At 35.7% G+C, this 23746-nt stretch overlaps 1 protein-coding gene across 2 annotated transcripts; it reads left to right on the top strand.

Annotated features, from left to right (window-relative positions):
- The first annotated feature begins 351 nt into the window (after positions 1–351).
- On the top strand, positions 352–18406 carry gabra2a (gamma-aminobutyric acid type A receptor subunit alpha2a). 2 transcript variants are annotated; one of them, XM_026224143.1, is made up of 10 exons: positions 352–719; positions 1122–1206; positions 2148–2263; positions 3213–3280; positions 11343–11563; positions 13410–13492; positions 13589–13732; positions 13819–13971; positions 15780–15982; positions 16807–18406. In XM_026224143.1, the coding sequence occupies exons 2-10, from the start codon at positions 1136–1138 to the stop codon at positions 17101–17103; spliced, it is 1356 nt and encodes a 451-aa protein (XP_026079928.1). In that variant the 5' UTR covers positions 352–719; positions 1122–1135; the 3' UTR covers positions 17104–18406. The 2 variants fall into 2 exon arrangements, with proteins under 2 accessions (XP_026079928.1, XP_026079930.1); XM_026224145.1 differs by lacking the exons at positions 352–719; positions 1122–1206; positions 2148–2263; positions 3213–3280 and adding an exon at positions 8340–10191.
- Positions 18407–23746: the final 5340 nt, after the last annotated feature.

The raw sequence follows: 23746 nt of genomic DNA, 5'->3' as shown, positions 1-23746 counted from the left end.
CAATATTTCTGTATTTTTAATCAAACAAATACAGCCTTGGTGAGCTTACAGAAAGCTAACATTTGAACATCTAAGAAATACTATGCTTGAGTGTAAGTAAAATATATTTTGAATAATAAGGGCAACCAACCATTTTGGTGACCAGTGGCTTCCTTTGCGTGGACAAAATATATTTTCTTATTTTACACAAACAATTTCATACAGGTTTGGAATGACATAAGAGTGAGAAATGGCAAAATGATTTATAAGCTACTATTACTTATTTTATCCAACAGGTGGAATAAATGTAATTGATGTGTAGTCCTGATGTCCATGCGCTCTCCAGTGTTCAAAAGTGTGAGCTGTGCTGGCTCTAGGACCCGGTGTCCCCTCTTGCGTCTTTTGGCTACTTGATGCTCTCCAGGCTCACGCCTAGACTATATGGATTTCATACAAGCCGCTTCAGCCCTCACATGAGCAGCTTAGGCTATACAGACGGGTTGTGTCTTGACTCTTGGTTACTAGGGGACGCACCTGGATTGTTTCCGTAAAGATCCACAGAAGAAGGCAAGGCATATCTCACTTATCAGTTAGCTCACGTGCCAGTCTATATGCCTTTGCGCGCGCCCTGGGAGTCTCCGTGAATCTACGGATGAGACGCCTGTGGAAGCGTGAGCTGGAGGGGCACAACTTTTCTTATTTTTTTTGTCTCAAAGGAGCTGCGCTTCGGTGAAACCAAGGTAATTTGTTGTATATTTTACATTTTTTGTTTGGTTTTGTAAATTATCGATCAGTTTCCTGGGGCTGTGAACATTTTGAACATCTAAACTTAGCGACAGTGACAGTTTTATACATGATTCTTCTTCTGTTTGAACAGGTTTAATTGATCTCATTTAAAATGTAAATACGCTGTAGGCATGGCTGTTATATTTGCAACAGTTTCAAAATGTAAAACTTTTGAAACACAAAAGCCTCGCTTGTTCCAGTTTATGGTCATTAGTGCGCGTTTTGGAAACATGCGTGTGCGCAAACGCAAAACGCTTACAAGCAGAAATAAATGTCACTGTAAGTTTTGCCTTGATTCATTCTCATGTAAATAATTTGTAAGACAGACCTGAAGACTGAAATAACTTCTTTGGCAGGGAATAACTCAACGATGACTCGGCTATGGGGTCATTCGCATGGATTTCTAGTCTACCTGTTTCTGCTGGCTTTATGGCGTGCATGGTAAGCAAAACAAAAAAAAAACAATTTCTTTTTTTCTCTCAAGAGAGCGCGCGGATATTTTATATTATTTCAAGATAAAGCCCAATAAACGTGTGGTTATCACAACCTCTCTCTCCCTCGCTGAGTCAGTCAGAAATCTTTTTGGTATTATTGTCACCATTTACAATACTATCAGAAAGAAACAGTATAATTATATATTACAATATACATAAATAAATAGCCTAGTTTAAAGTTAATATCACATCACCAAAAATTAAAATTCTGTCATCATTTAGCCTACTCACCCTTATGTTGTTCCAAATTTGTATAACTTTTTTTCTTCTGTGGAATATAAAATACATTTGGAGAAAATTGTTTATGTTTTGTTTTTTGTCCATACAACGGAAGTCAATGGTCACCAATACTGTTTGGTTACCAACGTTTCTCAAAAAATCTTCCACAGAGGAACATCAGTCAGGCATGTTTTAAAAGGACATGAGGGTGAGTAAATGATGACAGAATTGTCATTTTTTTTAGGTGAACTGCCCCTTATACTGAATGTTCTGAGTTCCATGCAGTTCATCTTAATATACAGCATGTTGAATTACCACCACAGATAATCATTTTGATAATATTTTAAAGCAAAAATCTTTTTTTTTCAATATTTTCATACATACTTGTGATCACAAAATGAATATTTACAAAAAGCGAATTATAGAAACATATGTAAATATACACGCACCTAGAGGGAATCATTAATAGATTGGGCGTTTGGAGACAAGTTTGCTAAGATGTAGTCTCAGGTGTTTTGGTACAGCTGTCATGCTTGTGCTTTTGCCAGATGGTCGTCCTCTCATAACTTTATAGGACGAGGTTTATAGAAAACAGCTTTTTCTGCATGCAGCTCAGTAGCATAATGTTTATGTAACAGACTTTTGAGATGCCAAATGTATCTTGTGTAGTTCTGAGACAGATGTATCCGGCTCAGATGCCTTTAAAAACAACATTACCCTCTTCACACGGATCTTGGACCGACTGCTTGATGGCTATGACAACAGGCTGAGACCTGGTCTTGGAGGTAAGAACACCTAGAGAATCAGTGCTGTGTCACATTTCCTGATGTTGATATTACAGTTATATGCACTTTATGATGTATCAATAAGCTAAATTACTGTGATGTTGTTGTTTCTGTTTAGGAAATTTATAAATAGCACAACAAGATGAGAAATAATGGCTGAAATTAGAAAAATGTGTCATTATGTGTAAAACATTTAAGTGACTCATTGTTTATGTGCATTGTCACTCTGACCTGATTTTACCACTGATAAACTAATTATAATGAGGCGTTGATGACCTGAGAAATTTCGAGCCATGCCTGTCTAAATAAGCCAGCAATCTCATCTCCACTTAACAATCAACAAACCCTGCCTGTGTCGTCTCCCAGTGTTAATATATATTTATGTGGCCCTTGTTAATGTTTTGAAGCTCTGTGCTTGGCAAAATATAAGACATCATGGATCGAGCGATGCCCACAATGAGGCAAATAGATTTCTTATGAGTGTTTCCTTTTTGAGATTTAGAGAGACGAGCACACAAAAACGCATTCTCTGGAGTCAGTGGACATGCGGTCGAGCCAAGAGCCAGAATGAAGTGTTGCCATGGTTCCACTAAAGATAAGCTAAAGTAATATTGAACTCAGGTCTTTTTTCACCTCAATGTCATTTGAACCCCAAATTAGTTTCCCATCATCTGTGAAACACAAAGGAAATCTCAGGCAGAATATCTGAGCTTCTGGTTCCCATCCAGGAAAGTGGATGTGGATTTATCAAGCTTCAAAAAACACAGTCATAAAAATGCTCATGACTCATCTGCAATATTCCAAGTCTTCAGTAGTTTTATGTGAGGAGCAGGCTGAAATTAAAGTCGTTCACAACCATATAGCACGTTATACTTGAGTAGACTTAAAAAAGAGGAGTTCCTTGTTGAGAACATTGTAATTTGGAGTTTAATTTTGCTGTGTGACATAGATCGAGTGACGGAGGTGAAGACCGATATCTATGTGACCAGTTTTGGACCAGTATCAGATACGGACATGGTAAGACATCCCGCTTCTCACATTAGATGATTTGTGTGCTGTATAGTGAGAGTCAGATAATATTTATCAGAAATATTTTATATTTTCGTGTTGGTTATCTCACTTTTTTCTCCTTTTATACCACATCATCTCTCTCTCCTTCAATCCTTGTTTTCCATCTGTTGTCTATTCATAGCATTTGGTACCTGCTGCTGGCTAAAAGCTTTTCTCAGTACTCTTCTTTTCCCCCACTTCACACTGTCTGCTCTCAAATATTTAGAATAGAGAAAGAGATGGAAGAAAAGGGATTTTTCATTCATTCATTCATTATGTATCATCTTTTACTGGCCAGTGGTGTGTTTTCCCAACCCCACTGAACACTCTCACTATCCTGTACTAGAAAAAATTCTGTTCCTAAATACTGTAATATGTCAGGACGATCATCACACTGGGTATTTCTGTCAGGTGGGTGTTTTTGTGAAATCATGATTTACCAGAGTACATTGCTTGAATCCACAGTGTTTCTCATTTCTCCAGTCATCACCTGCGATGAGTAACCTGTCAGATTCTAGCGAGAGATTTGCATGATTTTGTAAATAATATCAAACACCTCACTGCTCTGTAACGTCTCTCTACAGGTTTCCACAGTATTAATGTATGAGAGTTGTGCATCCTAAATAATGTTTAAATGTACGGTACCTTATCTTAAGTCATTAAAGGTGCCATCTGTAATGTTTGGCAAAAAAAATCAAGTCATACTCCACATTCCATACCAGATGGGGGCAGTATGCCTCAATAAAGTGAATTATTCTACTCTAGAGTAACAAACGAGAAACGGAATAGTCTCTATGCTCCGCCCCTACTTTCACAACAACCCTACAGCCATAGCCGAAGCCTAACTGTGCGTTCACACCGCCGGCGTCTAGAGCGTCAAAAATCGCTCTTGCTGCTCTGCTCACGATGCTGTGTAGCAGTCGATTCTGTTCCCCTCGGAATGTCTGTTCCCCTTTACGTAAACATACTACAATTATTGCGTAGTTGCCGAGTTACTATACGTACGATCAGAACTAGCGTGTGCAAGAAGCGTGACTGGATGTACGGCAAGTCAAATAGTTCAAAATACCGTCCTAAATCTTAAACTTGAAAATAAATTTAGGACGAGGGGTTTTTCAACTTGAAATTTAAAAACATAAGACAAAAATAACGGAACAACTGCAAGATGAATAATAAAAAAAAGAACATAAACGGGAGTGTGAGAATCATTTTACTATGCTGCAGTGTAGCAAGAAATTTGTCCCTTTTTGCTTTCCTTACATCCAGGTGTGTTTGGTGTATTTGCATGCGGGAATGTTGCCAAATCCGCGGAATTTAGGCTACTTTGGGTAAATGTTTGATTAACTATTTGGTTGGGTTTATTACACGGACCTGGCAACCCTAAAGGAAACAGACATTCCGAGGGGAACAGAATCGACTGCTATACGCTGCAGAAAGATTTGTGAGCGCTCAGACGCTTTAACATAGATCGAATGCTTATTTTGTATTTAAAGCGGCCGCAAAGCAAACAAGCTTGTTGATCTCGTGGAGACTAACCACAAGGAGTTATAAGTTAACCTCATTAAATATTGTTGTGGACGAAATATTAGGATCCTTTACTTAAAATGAACAATCTCGGACACCTTGGTCCACGTATCACTTTTAATTTATTTTTTATGTTCCCTGTACGCAAACAGGGAAACATCATAGATTAATACAAATGCTAAACAGCAATAATCAACCTGTCCTTTATTCTGCTTGGGAACTAATGTGCCAACTCTCAAGCATTCACCGTGAGACACACGCAATTGACTATTTTCACACGCTTTCACGCCACACATAAATTTTTTCACGCACAGAAAGCCACGAAGCAAAGAGGGCACGGAGACCAACAGACTAGACAGAGCAGGTTAGTTATGATATAATAAAATGGGTAACGTTAAGTTATAGCTAGCTAATTATCAAACGCAGCTACGGTTAGCCATCGCTAACGTTTATTGAACAGCCTTCGATACATTTCTATGTTATAACTTCCCGAAAACAAATACACAAACATATAAAACAAACTTCTAGCGAAATACTAACAGCATCTAACTTACCAATCCAAAAGAAATGTTGCAAGTTCGGAGTCGAACCTCATTTCTTTCAGGTCCATCAGTTGTCTCCAGCGATTAAAAGCAGTGCCGATGTTTACTCTGGTTCGGCTCCTTTTCTTATCGGATTTGATTTGTGATTCCGAGTGCGGTTGTTACCCTGTAGCGGGTGGTGGTCTCTTGCCAAGGGCTTGAGCCATCCTTTCTCTCTCTTCCCTGAACTGAAATGAACTAGTGGGCTGTACTTTCCACATGATCAGGTTCAGGCACCCCCACAAGCCGTGCGAGTTATTCGTGTATTGCAGGTTGGCTGGTGGTTATGTTTCCCGCATACCGCCTCCCATGGCCGAAACTGGTATTACGACACCTGCTGGGCCGGGGCTAGTAATGCTAATGCTAATTAAGGTTGATATCTCTGCAGCACTATAACTTGACATTTTTTTTATGACATCATCGCCCTTATTTCTTCTCATTCTTTTGATGCGTGTAGGTCATGTTATAGATATTTTTACCTCAATTTTTGCATATGGCACCTTTAAGTCTCTTACAGTCATCAAGGCTACATTTATTTGCTAAAAAATAAAATAAAACAGAAATATTTGTAACCATTATTACAAGTTATTTCAATATATTGCAGTAAAAAAAAATATACTGCAGTAAAAAAAAAAATGCCACAAACTTTTAAATGCTATTGTAGATATATAAATTATGGCAACAACTAAGATGATTGATGCTAACTTTATACTATACTGCTAAAAAAAACTGAATCCAGGCCAATTACAATGTAATTAATTAAATTAATTTGTCAAGTGCTGAAATGTCACCTTATAGAATGGCTCGTAGTTGTAGTAGGATACATGCTCGTTTATTGAAATGTTAACCTAATGCTGCATTACAGAGAGCTCAAATATAATATAATATAATATAATATAATATAATATAATATAATATAATATAATATAATATAATATAATATAATATAATATAATATAACGGTTATAAGTATATTTGTAAAGATTTTATTTCCAGGCCTAAGATGGCTGCATGTCAGTAAGTCATTGATAGTTTTATTTATTTATTTATTTTAGTCTATCCCTATTTTTCCCAGTCTTTGAAGCATGTTTCCTACATTACTTTTTTATAATTTTTTTTGTTCAGTCATTTAATTTAGATTGTATGTGTATTTTTTTCTTCACTTTTTAATTATTTTCATTTATAAATTCAAATATAACTATAAGTCAAGTCAAGTCACCTTTATTTATATAGCGCTTTAAACAAAATACATTGTGTCAAAGCAACTGAACATCATTCATTAGGAACACAGTGTGTCAGTAATGAAAGATGACAGTTAAAGGCAGTTCATCATTGAATTCAGTGATGTCATCTCTGTTCAGTTAAATAGTGTCTGTGCATTTATTTGCAATCGCATGAATAAAGCACTTGAATAAAGTTAAAGGTGTAATCTGCTTATTGTCCTGGGCTGCATTTCCCAAAAGCTTCATAAGCCTAAGAAGTTCGTAAAAATGATCTTAATATTAAGGTATGTTTTCCAAAAGCATTGTAACTTAAGTAGCACTTGAAAATCATCGTAGATCTATGAGTGATCTGGAGAAATCGTAAAGCCCTAAGTGCATAATAAGAAGACAAATTTATGCAGTCACCTGCAGGACAATCAGCAGATTACACCTTTAACTTGATTCAAGCACAATGTGATTATAATATAAGGATTTAATTTTGCTTTAAAGAAAACTCGTTTTCTTTAGTTTTTTTAATTAATGTATAAATGAATTCATTAAAAAGGGCAGGAAAATGTAGAAATACACATTTAAATGACTGAAAATAAAAAAGAATAAAAGAAGTAATGTAGGAAATGCTTCAAAGACTGGGGGTGGGGGGGCTATGTATTGGACCTGGAAAAAACGTCTCACTCTCTCTCTCTCTATAATGTTTATAAATAAATACATTTAAATTTATGCATTTAGCAGACGCTTTTATCCAAAGCGACTTACAGTGCATTCAGGGTAACATTTTTTTCCTAACATTATATATAAGTATATAAAGTATATTACATATTATTATGTAAAGTAAAATATTGTACACTATAATATAATATTGTATTGTATTATAGTTATTATATCCAAGTTGTCTGTCTGGAACGCAGCATTAGGTTAACGTCAATAAACGATAGTGTACTACAATTAAGAGCCATTCTGTAAGATGACATTTCAGCACTTGATAAACGGAGAGCAACTCCTAAGCAGCATTTAAAGCACAGCTACGTGCAACTGTGTTCAGTGCATTGTTGGGAAACGAATGTGAAACTATAACGAACGATCGCAAAATTACTCGTAGAAAACGTTCTTAAGCGCTAAGATCAACCGTTATTGGGAAACCCGGCCCTGCAGGTGACCGCATACATCTGTCTTCTTACGATGCAATTATGGCTTTGCAATTACTCCAGGGCCGGGTTTCCCTATAACGATTGATCTTAGCACTTAAGAATGTTTTCTATGAGTAATTTTGCGATTGTTCGTTATTGTTTCACATGCATTTCCCAACAATGCACATAAAGCAATCGCACATAGCTGTGCTTTAAATGCTGCTTAGGAGTTGCTCTCCGTTTATCAAGTGCTGAAATGTGACCTTACAGAATGGCTCTTCATTGTAGTACACTATCGTTTATGGACGTTAACCTAATGCTGCGTTCCAGACAGACACCCTGGATATAATAACTATAACATAATACAATATTATATTTTTATATTATAGTGTATAATATTATACTTTACATAATAATATAAAAAGCAAAATTAAATCCTTATATTATAATCACATTGTGCTTGAATCAAGTTAAAGGTGTAATCTGCTGATTGTCCTGCAGGTGACTGCATAAATCTGTCTTCTTATTATGCACTTAGGGCTTTACGATTTCTCCAGATCACTCATAGATCTACGATGATTTTCAAGTGCTACTTAAGTTACAATGCTTTTGGGAAACAGACCATTATATCAAGTTTAGAGGTACGGTCGATTTTATGAACTTCTTAGGCTTACGAAGCTTTTGGGAAACGCAGCCCAGGATAGTTGGATTTCTTGACATTTATTTTAGAAGAAATAGAAAAAATGATTGATAAAATCATTTGGATATTTCATAGTGAATCATACTGGCTATTTTTCTGTCGTGTTTTTTAACCCACCCATCTGATTTTAGACTCTGAAATAAACCCCCACTGCTATGATTGCTAACAGTTGTGAAAACGTTTGACAGTACATCCTTTATAGATGAACGCTGCTGTCATTTAGGTCAAAATCACATAAATACTTATATCGAATCATCTGTAAGAAGAGACAAAGCAATAGTGACCATGTAATAAAATCAGTGACATTAATTTCGGAACCAATATATTTGGCACATCTTTTAGTTTTACTCTTTCAGAACATCCTGTGTTGAATTGTGCCTTGTTGTAAACGAATCCAGGGTAAAATTAAAGAAAAATTAAGTGACAAGAAACCAGTGGTACTGATACATAAAAATGGACTTTGGCGTGCATATTATACTGTATATGCATATAATACGCAGTTTTCGGGTGCATATGATACGAAATTTGTTGATGTGTATATAATACGCAGTTTTCACTTGGATATGATACAAAATTTGAGGACGTGAATATAATACTCAGTTTACGCATGCGTATGATATGAAATTTGTTGACGTGCATTATCAATTTTTGCATATCAATACCGCAATATTTTTTATTAATTTGCCGTACTTAATTTGCCATAATTTATTTTCATGAGATCGGGTTGGTTTATCCATACTATTACGTCATATAGTGACACATTCCACAACCTGTCATTCTGGAAGACTGGCTTCAGTATAAGCTCATTTTAGACCAATGAGAAAATTTTGAACTCTAAATCATACATAATGTTTTTATAGCACAATGACCTCTTATATATCAAAAGACCAAGAGAATTAAGATTTCTCAGTTCATGACCCCTTTAAAGAATTTATAATATTGCTGTAACTGATCCTGATATGGTCAAAGATATACTAAATCTTCAGTATTAAATCTAGTGTTGTTTCACATAAATCTTGCTATTTGCCCTCTTCCTTTTGAATGATCAGTCTAGTTTTCCACAATTTCATGTTCCTTTGAACATTATAATGCCTTAAAATAGACATATACTATGGAGGATCACAAAAGCAGGTTATTTTTATCAGTCTTACTGTGCCACTCCCTTCAGGCCGTGTGGTTTTGATATGACAGAATGGAAAGTGACAAGAATTGTCTTTTTGCTTGAGGAGTTCTCCTGCATAATGGAGGGTAATGTTGCAAGACGTTAGCAAGAATATCAAATAACCACGCAAGCTTTCCTCAAAGTTTGTCCGAGATGAAGGTTTTAGATTTTATAATAGTACTGGAATTAACTTAGTATGGACCCATAATAGGTTTGTTCCATTCCGTATGATTGTGACATTGTGAAAGTTGATGCAGGATGGATGGAAGAATGAGAAGGAAATGAAGCATTACAGATGGGGTCTGTGATTGCTGGGAAGCCCTGGCACTCCAGTGACAGCATGTACTGTCACACAATATTATCTCTCCTGTATGAGTGTGTGGAAGTGAATAAGTATTATCGCTTACGTACATAACATTGTGTTTTCTGTCTCTGTGCTGCCATGGAAACTGGATGCCCGCCTTCACCCCGGGGGTCGGTGCATGGCAGCGCAGTGCCCGAGGGATTGGGATATAATCAGTGATGTGGAGCGCTTCTGACACTTTGCCACTTTCTAGTACTATAGTGAGGATGATGAAACACACATTACACACAGACAATGAACATACTGAGCGAACTAAGAAGTTGCTGGCACTTACTGAGGGAGAGCATTCAGTCTTACTTTTAATACTTTTCTGAGACCACATTGAATATCTGAGATTTAAAATCTAATTTCAGTTTCATTAGTACATAACGTACCTGTACACACAAATACCATCCATTGCCCATTTTGTATATTTTGCATATTTTCTTTAAATATGTTTTATATTTTATTATCTGTGTCTTGTCTGTCACTGTCATTCTGTTGTGCTGTGGAAGTTTCTGTCACTAAAACAAATCATTCAAATGTGTAAAAATACCTGGCAATAAAGCTCTTTCTGATTCAAGCTGATTCTGATTAAATCTAGAAATAAATGATAAGCCATTAATGCAAAAAAGTAGGATATATAAATACTACAAGTATATTTTAATAATCCTAAAATACACACTACTATTCAAAGGTTCAGTGTCAGTAGGATTTTTTCCCCCTCTTATGCTCACTAAGGTATCAAAAATACAGTAAAAACACTAATATTTTGAAATACTGTTACAATTGAAAATTATATTTTTCTCTTTTTTATTTAAATAATTAAAAGTATTTAAAATGTAATTTATTTAACATTTATTTTAAAACATTACATTTGAATTTATTGCTGTGATGGCAAACCTGAATTTTCAGCAGCCATTATTTCATTATGACATGATCCTTCAGAAATCATTCTAATATGCAGATTTTCTGCACAAGAAGCATTTCTTATTGCGAATGTTGAAAACAACGTAATAGTTTTGTGGAAACGTTGCTATATATTTATCAGGATTCTTTGATGAACAGAAAGTTAAAAAATATAAATCATTATACATGTCTATACTGTCTCTTTTGATAAATTAAATGCACCAATGATTAATAATTTAATTAATAAATTAAACTCAAATTTTCAAGTGGTTATCCTAATAATATATTTTTGAATAAAACCAAGTTGAAATAGACTAACAGCAGCATTTAGACTTTGGATCCCACACTGAATGAAAATATCTTTTCTGTGTCAGGTATATGTTGTCTGATGCACACATCAGCACTGCAGAATGTCTTGCACTCTTGCACTCTTATCTCCCCTGGTATGTCTCTCCATTCTCAGGAATACACAGTGGATGTGTTTTTCCGTCAGCGTTGGACAGACGAGCGGCTGAAGTTTAACGGGCCAATGAACATCCTGCGTCTCAACAACCTGATGGCCAGTAAAATCTGGACTCCAGACACTTTCTTTCACAACGGCAAGAAATCTGTGGCTCACAACATGACCATGCCCAACAAACTACTGCGGATTATGGAGAATGGCACTCTACTGTACACCATGAGGTACCCCGTACTAGAATTATCAAATGAATTAATTTAATGCTGATTAATTCATCAAACTATTCAAAATCAATCACATATATCAACAGTTGATAAGAAAAGTCCTTAAAAAATTAATTAAAATCTTAAGACCAAAAACCATTTCTGCACTATCGTTCAAACCTTTGGAGTCAGTAAGAATTGCTTTAGTACTGTCAAAGAATTAATTGCATCCAAATTTTTGTGTTTAGATATATGTGTTTGTACTGTTTATTTATTATGTATATAAATATATAAATGCATACACATACGTGTGTGTGTGTGTGTGTGTGTGTGTATATATATATATATATATATATATATATACAGGTGCATCTAAAAAATTGAATTCTTTATTTTTGTAATTTAATTAAAAAAATCTAAATCGGACAGCTGTAAATCAAAAAATAGATTCATTGCACACAAAATGAAATATTTCAAGATTTTTATTTTATTTTATTATTCTGATGGGTATGAGTTACAATTTAGGAAAATAAAAAATTCAGCATCTCAAAAAAAAAAAAAAAAAACCCAAAGCAGAAATGTTAAAGATCTCCAAAGCAACTTTATTATGTACTCAATACTTGGTTGGGGCTGCTGCTTCAATGTGGTGTGGCATGGAGGTGATCGGCCTGTGGCACTGCTGAGGCGTTATTGAAGCCCAGGTTGCTTTGATAGCATCAGCTCCTCTATATGCTTTGCCAGATGTTACGTATCTTCCTCTTCACAATACCCCATAGATTCTCTGAGGTTAAGGTCAGACATGTTGGCTGGCCAATCAAGCACAATAATATCGTGGTGATCAAACCACTTGGAAGTGGTTTTGGCACTGTGGGCAGGTGCTAAAGTCCTTCAGCAAAATGAAATCAGTATCTCCATAAAGCTTGTCAGCAGATGGAAGCATAAAGTGCTCCAAAATCTCCTGGTAGATGGCAGCATTGGCTTTGGACTTGATAAAACCCTATGGACCAACACCAGCAGACGTCTCAGCACCCAAATCATCACTGACTTTAGAAACTTCACACTGGACTTTGGATTCTGTGCCTCTCCAGTCTTCCTCCAGACTCCAGACCTTGATTTCCAAATGAAATGCTTAATTTACTTTCATCTGAAAAGAGGAATGGGGACCACTGAGCAACAGTCCAGTTCTTTTTCTCCTTACCCCAGGTGACGTGCTTCTAATGTTTTTTTCTGGTTCAGGAGTGGCTTGGTTCTAGGAATGTGATGGCTGTAGCTCTTTTCCTGAAGACGTCTGAGTGTGGTGACTCTTGATGCGCTGACTCCAGCTTCAGTCCACTCCTTGTGAAACTCTCCTAAGTTCTTGAACCGGCTTTTCCTGACAATCTTCCCGAGGCTGTTGTCATTCCTGTTGCTTGTGCACCTTTTCCTACAACACTTTTTCCTTCCTGTCAACTTTCTATGAATATATTTTGATACAGCACTCTGTGAACGGCCAGCCCTTTCAGAATTGACCTCCTTTGTTTACCCTCCTTGTAGAAAGTGTCAATGTTCATCTTCTGGACAACTGTCAAGTCAGTAGTCTTTCCCATAATTGTGGTTGCATGTTCTAAACTAGCCCAAGAGGTACCTAGTATTTATACTCAAAATTAATCAAACTAATCAAGCTCAAAATGGAATTATTTCGTTTATCACATATCATCACATAATTAACAGTAAGCTTGAATTGCTCTGATGGTGGGAAAATTCATTTTGTATACATTTTATGATTTTTACAACTAAATATACTAAATGAATGAATTAAACTGACAGCCCTAGTAAGAACACATCATTTTAAGGGGTGACTGTTTTTAATGTTTGTGTATTTGTGCAGGTTGACAGTGCAAGCAGAATGCCCGATGCATCTTGAGGACTTTCCAATGGACTTCCATTCCTGTCCACTTAAATTTGGCAGCTGTAAGCAAAAATGCTAATAAATTACTTTAATTCCCATGATGCTTAGTGTCTGTCTGTGCTTTGGGTTTTATTTAAATATATTGTGTCTGTGTGTAGATGCTTACACTCTGACAGAGGTGACGTATGTTTGGACACGTGATGCCACCCTATCGGTGGAAGTAGCTCCAGATGGTTCTAGACTTAACCAGTATGACTTAACAGGACAGACTGTTGGCAAGGAAACCATCAAGTCAAGTACTGGTAAGCAAGCAGTCCCAAAATGATCTGGATCCATATGCTGCTATCCATCTTTCTTCCCTCACTCGTGTTTCTCTCCTGCTGTGTAGGTGAATATACAGTGATGACTGCCCATTTCCATCTGAAGAGGAAGATTGGGTACTTTGTGATTCAGACGTACCTGCCTTGCATAATGACTGTCATCTTATCCCAAGTCTCTTTTTGGCTCAATCGAGAGTCTGTCCCAGCACGCACTGTTTTTGGTGGGTGAGCATGTGTTGTGCAATCAGAACATTATGTGGAAAGGTTTTTAATTCAGTTTACTATGACACATTTATTTGTTGGCTGTGTACATCTTTTCGATGAAAAATCAATTTAGCATGCTGATTTTGTAGTTCTGATTAAATTACTGATGCAGTCATGGGTAAAGCTGATGTAGAATGTGTGCAGTTTTTGATTTTCTCTAGCAATTTTAATTTCCTTCTGAACTCAAGGGATGAATTTGAAATGGCTGCAAGCAAAGGCAAATAGCTATAAAAATTGGCCTCCGTGTTTATTTCTGTGTTTTTGTAGGTGAAAAATTTGCCCAGTTAGGTGCGTGAATGTGTGTATTTTTGTTCATTCAGTGGGAGGAAGCCTGAGTATCCAAAACACATTTAAATTAAACACAGACTCACAGGGGGAATTCACTAAGAATGAAACGCTGATAGCATCTTTTATTCACATGCTTTGTTGTTTTAGTGGCCAATTTACTAAAGGAATTATGCAAATGAAGTAAACACTCATGAATTGCTCAACGTAATTTGCACACCACAATTCTACGTCTTGCATCAGTGCTCAGTTGCGGGGGTTGCAGTAAACTACCCGTGTAAGTTACACATTACGAGGACTGTACATCATCACTCCACCGCTGTGATACAGTCACCTACTGTAAATTGGCTTTTTAAAATGCTGGTTATGTGATCATTTGGCCGTCATTTGATTAGTTAATGCTGCCATGATGAAATAAAACAAAAAAATCACAATGGCAAAATTGAATTATGCACTGTGCAGCGCAGTACCAGCACAGATAGCAAATGGCTCAACCAGATTGCACGTTTATTTATTTGCAAGAAAACTGAATGGTTCACAATGGTTTAACATTTGACAATAAAGAAAGGTTTTACAGTTGTACTACTATATAAAAATTAAAAAGATTTTTATTAAACACCAAATAATTGTATTTTATATTGTAAGGATAACACTATTACAATATATCTCTCACTATGACTGAATTTATCTGTTCAAAAATATAATATTGTGAATTATCATTAGACTTTAAAATAACTGTTTTTTATTTAAATGTATTTTAAAATGCAATTTATTAAAAGAGCCATTATCCATTTATTTGAAAAAAAAAAAAATCAATTTAATGCATCCTTGCTAAATGAAAGTATTCATACCAATTATTACTATATTATAGTCATACTGAATGGGTTCAAAACAGTGGGAAGATTTTTCTTTCTAAACTGTGCACTTTATGATTTCTGAAAGAGGTTTGAGCTGGTTCTTGTTATGAGTAAACTCAAATTTTTCAAATTTTTCCCCAAATCATTCTGCCATAATGATATATATTGCCTTTAAACAGATTTTCAGAGTAAAAATTCTTTTTTTATAGTCAGTTTATCATTATTTTTATGTTCCTTGCAGATGCACTTATGTATAAAATCACCCCAAAAAGATATTTTCTGTTCTCTCCCTAATATCCGTCATAATGATGAATATATTTGGATTGATTTATTTTCCCAGAGGATGCAAAAATTCTTTAAAATTGGTTACAAAAAACAGAAGATCATCTACATAAAATGAAGACAGGAGGTCCACTTAGGGCACATGACTGACTGCTGAAATGAACATATCATTAGCCCAGGGCATTTGTGATTACATGTGTACATCTGTGCTGTCTTATCCACAAATGAGTGAACGGCATAAATGCTGGTAATTATTTGCAGAGAGGCATGCTGCACTAATGCGCTACATACAGCACTCACTGAGTCTTTTTTTTTTTGTTTATGTTCATATTTTTGTCTAGGTGTAACTACAGTGCTAACGATGACCACTCTGAGTATCAGCGCTCGAAACTCTTTACCAAAGGTGGCCTACGCCACAGCCATGGACTGGTTCATCGCTGTGTGCTATGCATTTGTTTTCTCTGCTCTCATCGAGTTTGCCACTGTAAACTACTTCACCAAGCGCGGCTGGGCCTGGGATGGCAAGAGCATTGTCAATGATAAGGTAACCATGACGACACAGATCGGGCTTTGATTGTGGAGTGGAGCGGAGCACATCTGGTAGCTTTGATTATTGTCATTGAGAAGAGGGGATATTTAGATCAACACTGTTAATTCAGCACAGTTAAAGGAAAAATTCAGCCAAAAATTTAATTTGCTAAAAATGTACTTACCCTCGGGCCATCCAAGATGTAGATGAGTTTGTTTCTTCCTCTGAACAGATTTGGAGGAATGTAGAATTACATCACTTGCCCACCAGTGGATCAATGATGTCATCACGCAATGACATTACTACGTCATTTAGCAACAAATTTACTTTCCTTTAGCAACTTTCTCTGAAAATGAGTTGGCAAAACTGCACAACACAAGTTTTCACTGGAGAAAGCAATATAATGGACAGAGGACTAGTTTTACAGGAAGCAATGGTTTGAAGTTAAAAATGGATTTATACCTTAATGATAGATTTATTACAAACATTGCTTTTGACGTCCCAAGATGTCAATTGATGGATTAGAGTGGTGGAATACTTGTGAATTATTGTGATGTTTTCATGACACTATTCTGGTGGCACCCATTCACTGGAAATGATGTAACGTTTCATTTGTCCAAATCTGTTCGATGAAGAAATAAACTCATCTATATCTATGGCCTTAGGTTGAGTACATTTTCAGCCAATTTTCTATTTTGAGTGAACTGAACTTTAAAACTCCCATCATTTTGAACACTGTGAAACATTGTGTGTCTCTTTTTTAATACTATTATAACATTTAGCTTAATGTCATTGACTGATACTGTACCATTGTGTTGACTAATTCCTTCTGACTTCAGAAAAAGGAGATGTCCGTTATCAAAAAGAATAACGCATATGCAGTCGCCGTGGCAAACTACGCGCCCCACATTGCAAAGGACTCTGCTCTGCCCACAGTCTCAAAGAGCGCCACAGCGGAGCCCAGTAAAGCTCTGCCAGTGGCTAAAGAAGCACTGAAGACCTTCAACAGCGTCAGCAAGATTGACCGTATGTCTCGCATAATCTTTCCAGTGCTTTTTGGCAGTTTTAACCTGGTTTATTGGGCCACGTATCTCAACAGAGAGCCTGGTGGTAAGAACATGGTGCCCTCCAAGTAAGCCATTAGCTATTGCACATACAATCATTCCTCTACTACAAAATTATAATAGCAGATTTTGTACAAATTCTTTAGTGTACCTTTGACGTATATGTGATATGAACGCTTTTTACAGCCTCCTTACAATCTTACCACTGCCAGGAAAATGTGAAGAGTTTCTTATCATACTTTACCGGGACAAATTAACTTATTTCAACAGTTTTATTTTTGTATGTCGTTGTGTGATTTCTGAGTATTTAACTGATTTTTTCCTTGCCTTTTTATGCAGTGTTTACTGTCATTTTCATACAGACCTCTGTTTTTTATTTACTACATTTGTGTATTATATATTTATAAAATATCAGCCTCCTTTGGTTAATGTCAGTGTTTTGGGTAAATTATGAATTAAGCTCACAGGTGTTGTGCATTAACGACATTATACTGTTTAAAATGAAAGCGCATACATACTAAATGTGATAGCTGTGTTGTTTTGTTATAACTGCACTACAGTATCTGTAAGACAGATCACTGCACCTTTATATTGACTGATGTAGCATTTCAAGTCAAATTAAATATGGCACTTTATTTTCTGATTGCATATAAGCTTTCACGCACATCACGCAGCTGTGCATATAATTCTCATCCGTAAGCAATGCCCCATCAATGAAAGTGTACACCCACACATGGTTTAAAGGTAAATGATTCAATGAGTTTATTTGAAGCACCACAGTGCTTTGCATTGTTGTAGACACTTTGATCCATGAGCACAGTCTCAAGTGGAATTAGCACTGCATCTAAACCACTGCTGTTTCTTTGGTTCACAGTGAATGGAAAATGCTGCTGAGATTTTCCCACATAGTTTGGGCAGATTTACGTTTCAAATTTGCTTGTGTTGAAGTGAGAGCAATATGTCGGTGTTCTGTATATGTTACTCAAACAGTGATGCTTCTAAGGTCCAGGCCACTGATACTCACATTAGCTTAATGTTGCAACAGTGATATGATGTTGTTTATATGGGATTTTCAAGATATGTCTATTGTAGCTTCATGATTAATGCAGATAATGGTTGTAATGGGCTTCTCAGTATGATATATTCGCCTAATGATGCTATGAAAATGGGAATCAAAATGTACTGTTCGCTCAATATATCATTTGTCAAACATTTTCAGAGTTTTCATTACTAACATCAACAATCCCGACAAGTGTAATGAACTACTGTGGGCTTACTTTTAACAGCTTTTCAATTTGCCATATTGTTTTCAGTTTTCTGCCTGGGCAAAGAGACAGCTCCCCTGTTGACTGAAATAAAGTGTTGTCAAATCCAACATGGCTCAGTTACTCTCCTTGTGTGTGGGTGGTTGTGTTTGTACCCCACTGTGCAACTTAAAAATATGGTCCTTATTGCAAAAAATAAAATAAAAAAACAACTCTCAGCTTCACAACCGCACAGCACAAACCAGTGTTATTTTGAAATCCTTTTATAGTTTCTATAAAAACTTTGAAGTAATTATTGTTTGTTTTTATGTATTCTGTTATCATATTAAATTAAACGTTTTAGTAATATAGTTGTGTTTGGTCATTTCTGTTTAATTTTTTTATGTCTTTAAAAAAAAATATTCATTTTTATTTTTGTTTTTTTAGCGCATCAAGCTAAAGGAATATTCAGCCAAAAATTTAAATTTGCTGAAAATGTACTCACCCTCAGGCTATCCAATATATCAATGAGTTTGTTTCTTCTTCAGAACTGCAGTGAATGGGTGCCATCAAAAAGAGTTTAAAAAACTGAGAAAAACATTGCAATAATTCACAAGTAGTCCATATCGCTCCAGTCCATCCATTAATGTCTTGTGAAGTGAAAAGCTGTTTGTTTGTAAGAAACAAATCCATCTAAGCGTTTTAAGGTTAAACCATAATTTCTGGACAAAATAATAGTTCATAATATATAATAACACATCCTCCAGGAAAATGTCCATCCCTGTTGTCCTTTCACATCAAAATCAACCAAAATATTTGTTTAGAACTGTTTGGACTTTTTGTACTCATAGACAGTGCTTGATCTTCGCATATATTTCTCTGGAAAAAGCAATATGGAAAGAGGAATTATATTTTATCTGGAAGCAACAGTTTGAAGCTAAAAATGTCTTGATAACAGACTTGTTTTTCACTTCACAAGATGTTATTAAATGGAACATGGATTACTTGATTATTTGTGTTTTAAGTCTGATTCTGATGGCACAGAGGATTCATTGGTGACCGTGCGATGTAATGCTAAATTTGAACAAACATCCACAGTACATCTTTAACTATTCCTTAAAACAGAGAATCTCACTGGAATAAAAGGAGTTTAATTTTTATTTTAATTTTTTTATTTTAGTCAAAAAAATGTAACAAAAATGCTTTCATGGTTTTAGTTTAGGTAACTACAATAACCCTGGCACAAACCTACTACAGTCTAAATTTCACTTAGTGGAATGGCATTGTGAGCTGATGTAGTGCTAGTCAATAGACCTTGATAGGTTCATTGTGTTCTAGATGCTTCTTTTATTTACCTGCTCTTAAAAGCCTGCATCTGGTCCAATACAGTAAACCCACAATATTGTCTTTCTGCATATCCTTGCCTTTTTCATCCTTCTCTCCATTCTGTCTGAGAGATGTTTGTGTACACTCTTAAAAATAAAGGTGGTTTCATGATGCCATAGAAGAACCTGTTTGTCTAAATGGTTCCATAAAGAACCTTTAACATCTGAAGAACCTTTGTAGCGAAAGAAGGTTCTTCAGATTACAAAAAGGTGTAAAAGAGATGGTTTTTGATCGAACTGTTTGTTGTGGAACCAAAAATGATTATTTTATGGCGTCGCTTGAAGAACCTTTTGAAGCACCTGTAGCCGACTCTGCTTTGACTAACAGGCAGAATTTGAGATTAGCAGCGCTGAATGGAGAACCGGGAATCCATGCATATTTATCTAAGATCTTGCTTTAATAGCATAACGGGGGGGCTTCCCAGCTCATTTCTTTTGGTTATGGAATCGTTATCTGTTTGTATGCGATACAGCTATCAATGCCCACACAAGGCTAAACAGAGAAAGACAGTACTACATTAACCTCCATTCACTCCTTTGCACCTTCTGGAAAAGCATATCTTTGGGTACAAACAAGCATCTGTCAGAACAGATGTGTCCACTTGTGCGCACAATCATAGCACACAGAAACTTGACCAGAGGGGAAACTCAAAAACTAATCTGGATTTCATTTACTGGCCCCTTTTAAGGTGGAACTGATGCAGACTCCTTGTCAGGTGACATTAACAAAGCGTTCTGCCTTAAGCGACGTCTGTAAGGATGTCGTGAGGGTTTATCGGATGTGAAAGATCACAGAGGCAGAGCATCCAACCAAGTGTGTGCTTGCTTATTTCTGGTAACAGGCTGAAGCCATTTGAAGCCTTTACAAACACTGCCTAACGTTTACAATGGTTTCTTCAGTTAACAATGTGCATCGGGATTAAAGAGAAACAATATGAGAACAAAGCAAAATCATTTATTCTTCCAAATAAAGGGAACTAATGTGGTATTTACATCACCTCTGGCACGTGTTAAAAATGTTTGAACGTCTGATATGTACGCAGAGTTGCTGCTCCAAGTTATAATTGTTTGTTTAATGAGTGTATTTCATTGTTTCCTAATTGCATTACTCTTCTCCAACAGACTGCCAATGTCACAGCGCTTTTCTTTTAAGATTTGATTTGTTGTCGCTTATTATAAATGAACAATCAGAGAGAACAAACAACTCGGTGGAATTAATGGTCGGTCAATGGGAATATATTGCCACTATTGTTTACTTTAGCGCATGGACATATTCTCTAAAACAGTGCCTTAACATTGTTCTCTATATTTTAAATAAAATAAAATAATATCAAATTTCAGTTAGTTGGCAACATTTCTATTTTTAAACATTTCTGTGTATGTGTGTGTGTGTGTGTGTGTGTGTGTGTATATATATATATATATATATATATATAATGAATGGGAATATAGTTATTGCTTTATTTAGCACATGGACATGCTCTCTTTACAGTACATTACTGTAATCTTTACTGCCTGTAATCTACCTAAACAATAAAAAAGTATTTTAAATAATATACGTGATAAGAAACTGAAAACAAAAACTTAAAAAAACATAAACAAAAATGTTGAAATGTGGGAACTGTAGAGTTGTCTTGGCTAGTTTAATCCAAAGTACAAAAATTGCTACTAAAACTTAAATAATAATAATAATAAAAAAGTAAGTTTCAGCTAAAAATAAATAAGACAAAAGGATGTAACAAAACTACCAGACATTAAAAACATGTCATGAGTCACTATGAAATTGGTAGTGTAATGCATAGGAGGTTACCATAGGAGCAGACGGAAAATCAGATTCATCTGTGCCCATGTTTATGGATGCATGTTCATGTGTGAGCTGAAAGAAGAAGAAGAAGAAGAAGAAGAAGGGAAAAAGACAGAGATAAAAGGTTACTAGATGGCAGATAAAAAATAGGGGAAAACGGGGAGAAATGGGGTTGGGATTCCTCTACAGAGAAACCAGCCGAGCATGAATACAGAGTTGGTTGAGTTGCCTGGCAACAGAAGAGACATGCACAGGGCTTTGGTGCTTAAAGCGTGTGACAGAACTTGACTGTTTGTTCTCTGCTCTGTAGTAGTGTGTACTATATATATATATATATATATATATATATATATATATATATATATATATATATATATATATATAGCAGAAACATATAATTATTGTATGAAAACAAATATTAATTTTTTTCCCAAGTAGATTACACTAAGGACCACTAAAAACTCAATTACACAGATGATTTATGAAAATTTCAAACATTAAAAATCCTGATTAGGTTATTGTGCTTGTAAAAGACCTCATCATACTGTCATTAAGATGTGTGTGTATGTTTGTGTGTGTGTGTAGTCCAGCAGAGAATATATTGGGCACGTCTCAGGTCCTCATCATTTTGTCTCACGATGTTAATGGCTGACAAAATAATAGAGATTTTTTCCATTCCTTTCATTTGTGTCAGAGCATCTGAATACAAAGTACTTCATCATGAAGAGAGTCTGCAACAGAGCACTAGCCGTTATACTCAAATCATTCCAGCATTTTAAATGTTTTGTGAGAAATGTATAATCAAATATAAATCGAAACATACCCAACATTATAGAAGAATATTAATATGAACTGAATTCATGTGATGTTCTGATATACATCTGATATTTTGAACTTTTGAATGACATTTTGAATGATGTTATTATTTGGTTTAGAATTGAAGAAATGATGGCAAAGAGAAGAGGAAATTGTCTTGAGAATGAGGAGTCTGGAAAGTGTCTATTTCTGTTCTTCTTGCTGTGTGGAGCTCTCCATGGTGCTGACAATAATGGAGTATAAAACTGAATGAACAGCCAGAAAGCCTATATATATATCAGGAGGTAAATGTCTTCCAGATCACAAAGCCGTATATGGCCATGAATATTGCAAAGGTGTCTTAAAATGGAGCTGCAATGGGTATGTGTTGTAAAAGTCTGAATCTTTGAAATGTGTTCATCTGCCATGTATTGAACACCATATGTACCTGGAGGGTCAAAATGGCATTGAGGATTTAATTGTTGTTCAGTGGGTTTGATCTTTCTGAACTTTATTTTCAATGTAATGAAAACATCTAAGAATTTAATAATACACAAATGCTGTATCAGTCATGTTCATTTGTTCATTGCACGATATACAAGGAGATTTGCGTGCAAAATCAAACACACCTGCACCAGCTCATTGAGAGCTCCAGGAACACTTGAAAATTACAAACAGGTGTGGTGGAGGAGGAAAGCGGACCTGTAAGAACAAGCACTCCTAGGCTGCGTCTGAAAGCTGAATAATGCTGCTTATGCAGGTAGCATATGGAGGTTAGATGGCAACAAGGCACGTCTGCATCCAATGATCGTGTCTACTGAAATACCATAATTTGATTGTTTTTTTTTAAAGTGCATACGTATCCTTTGCTGCCTGTTATATCCCACAATCCTGCGTGTTTGATTTCCTTTAACAGTTGAGCTAATAAAATAAAGATGGCATCTGAAAGTTGTGGTCAGCAGTCAGTAAATGACAAACTTTTACCACTTTTGATGTCATTTTTGGTGAGAAAATAGTATTGTAGTACCGGTAATTAAATGTTTGCTTTGGTGAGATATTTGCATTTTGGTAATTAAATGTTTACTGGGTTATCACCAAAACTCTCTCTTTTATGCTGTAGTAGATCAATTAAATCATCATGCGGTCTCAGAAGTCCATTCAAAATCAGTTTCGTGAGGTACCTTTGTTTGTAAACGCTGCCTGCAAAGCAACTGCCTGATAAGGCAAAGTGGCATCAAGTCAGCTGCCTAAGCTTTTGGACGCAGCCCTAAACACACAAACACACATGCATAAACATTTACCTATCAATCTAAATGGAAACATTTAGACTTTTATCCATTGTTTTTATATAAATACTACAACCAAACCCACTCCCCTATGTAAAAAAAAAAAGAAAAGAAAAAATATATATATTATAAAAAAATATAAAATAAAATAAAGTATAGATTTTTTTTTTTTATTACTAGTGAGGATATTCCCAAAATTAG

Source organism: Carassius auratus, chromosome 38 (genome assembly GCF_003368295.1).
Source record: "Carassius auratus strain Wakin chromosome 38, ASM336829v1, whole genome shotgun sequence".
Classification (NCBI taxonomy): Eukaryota; Metazoa; Chordata; class Actinopteri; order Cypriniformes; family Cyprinidae; genus Carassius; species Carassius auratus.
This window is presented reverse-complemented; position numbering and strand designations above follow the sequence as displayed.

Excerpts from the sequence above, each read along its gene's own strand:
- gabra2a (XM_026224143.1), top strand. The coding sequence starts at position 1,136 with ATGACTCGGCTATGGGGTCATTCGCATGGATTTCTAGTCTACCTGTTT. Across the intron at positions 3,281-11,342 it reads CAGTATCAGATACGGACATG|GAATACACAGTGGATGTGTT; the intron begins GTAAGACATCCC and ends CTCCATTCTCAG. Across the intron at positions 15,983-16,806 it reads AGAGCATTGTCAATGATAAG|AAAAAGGAGATGTCCGTTAT; the intron begins GTAACCATGACG and ends TTCTGACTTCAG.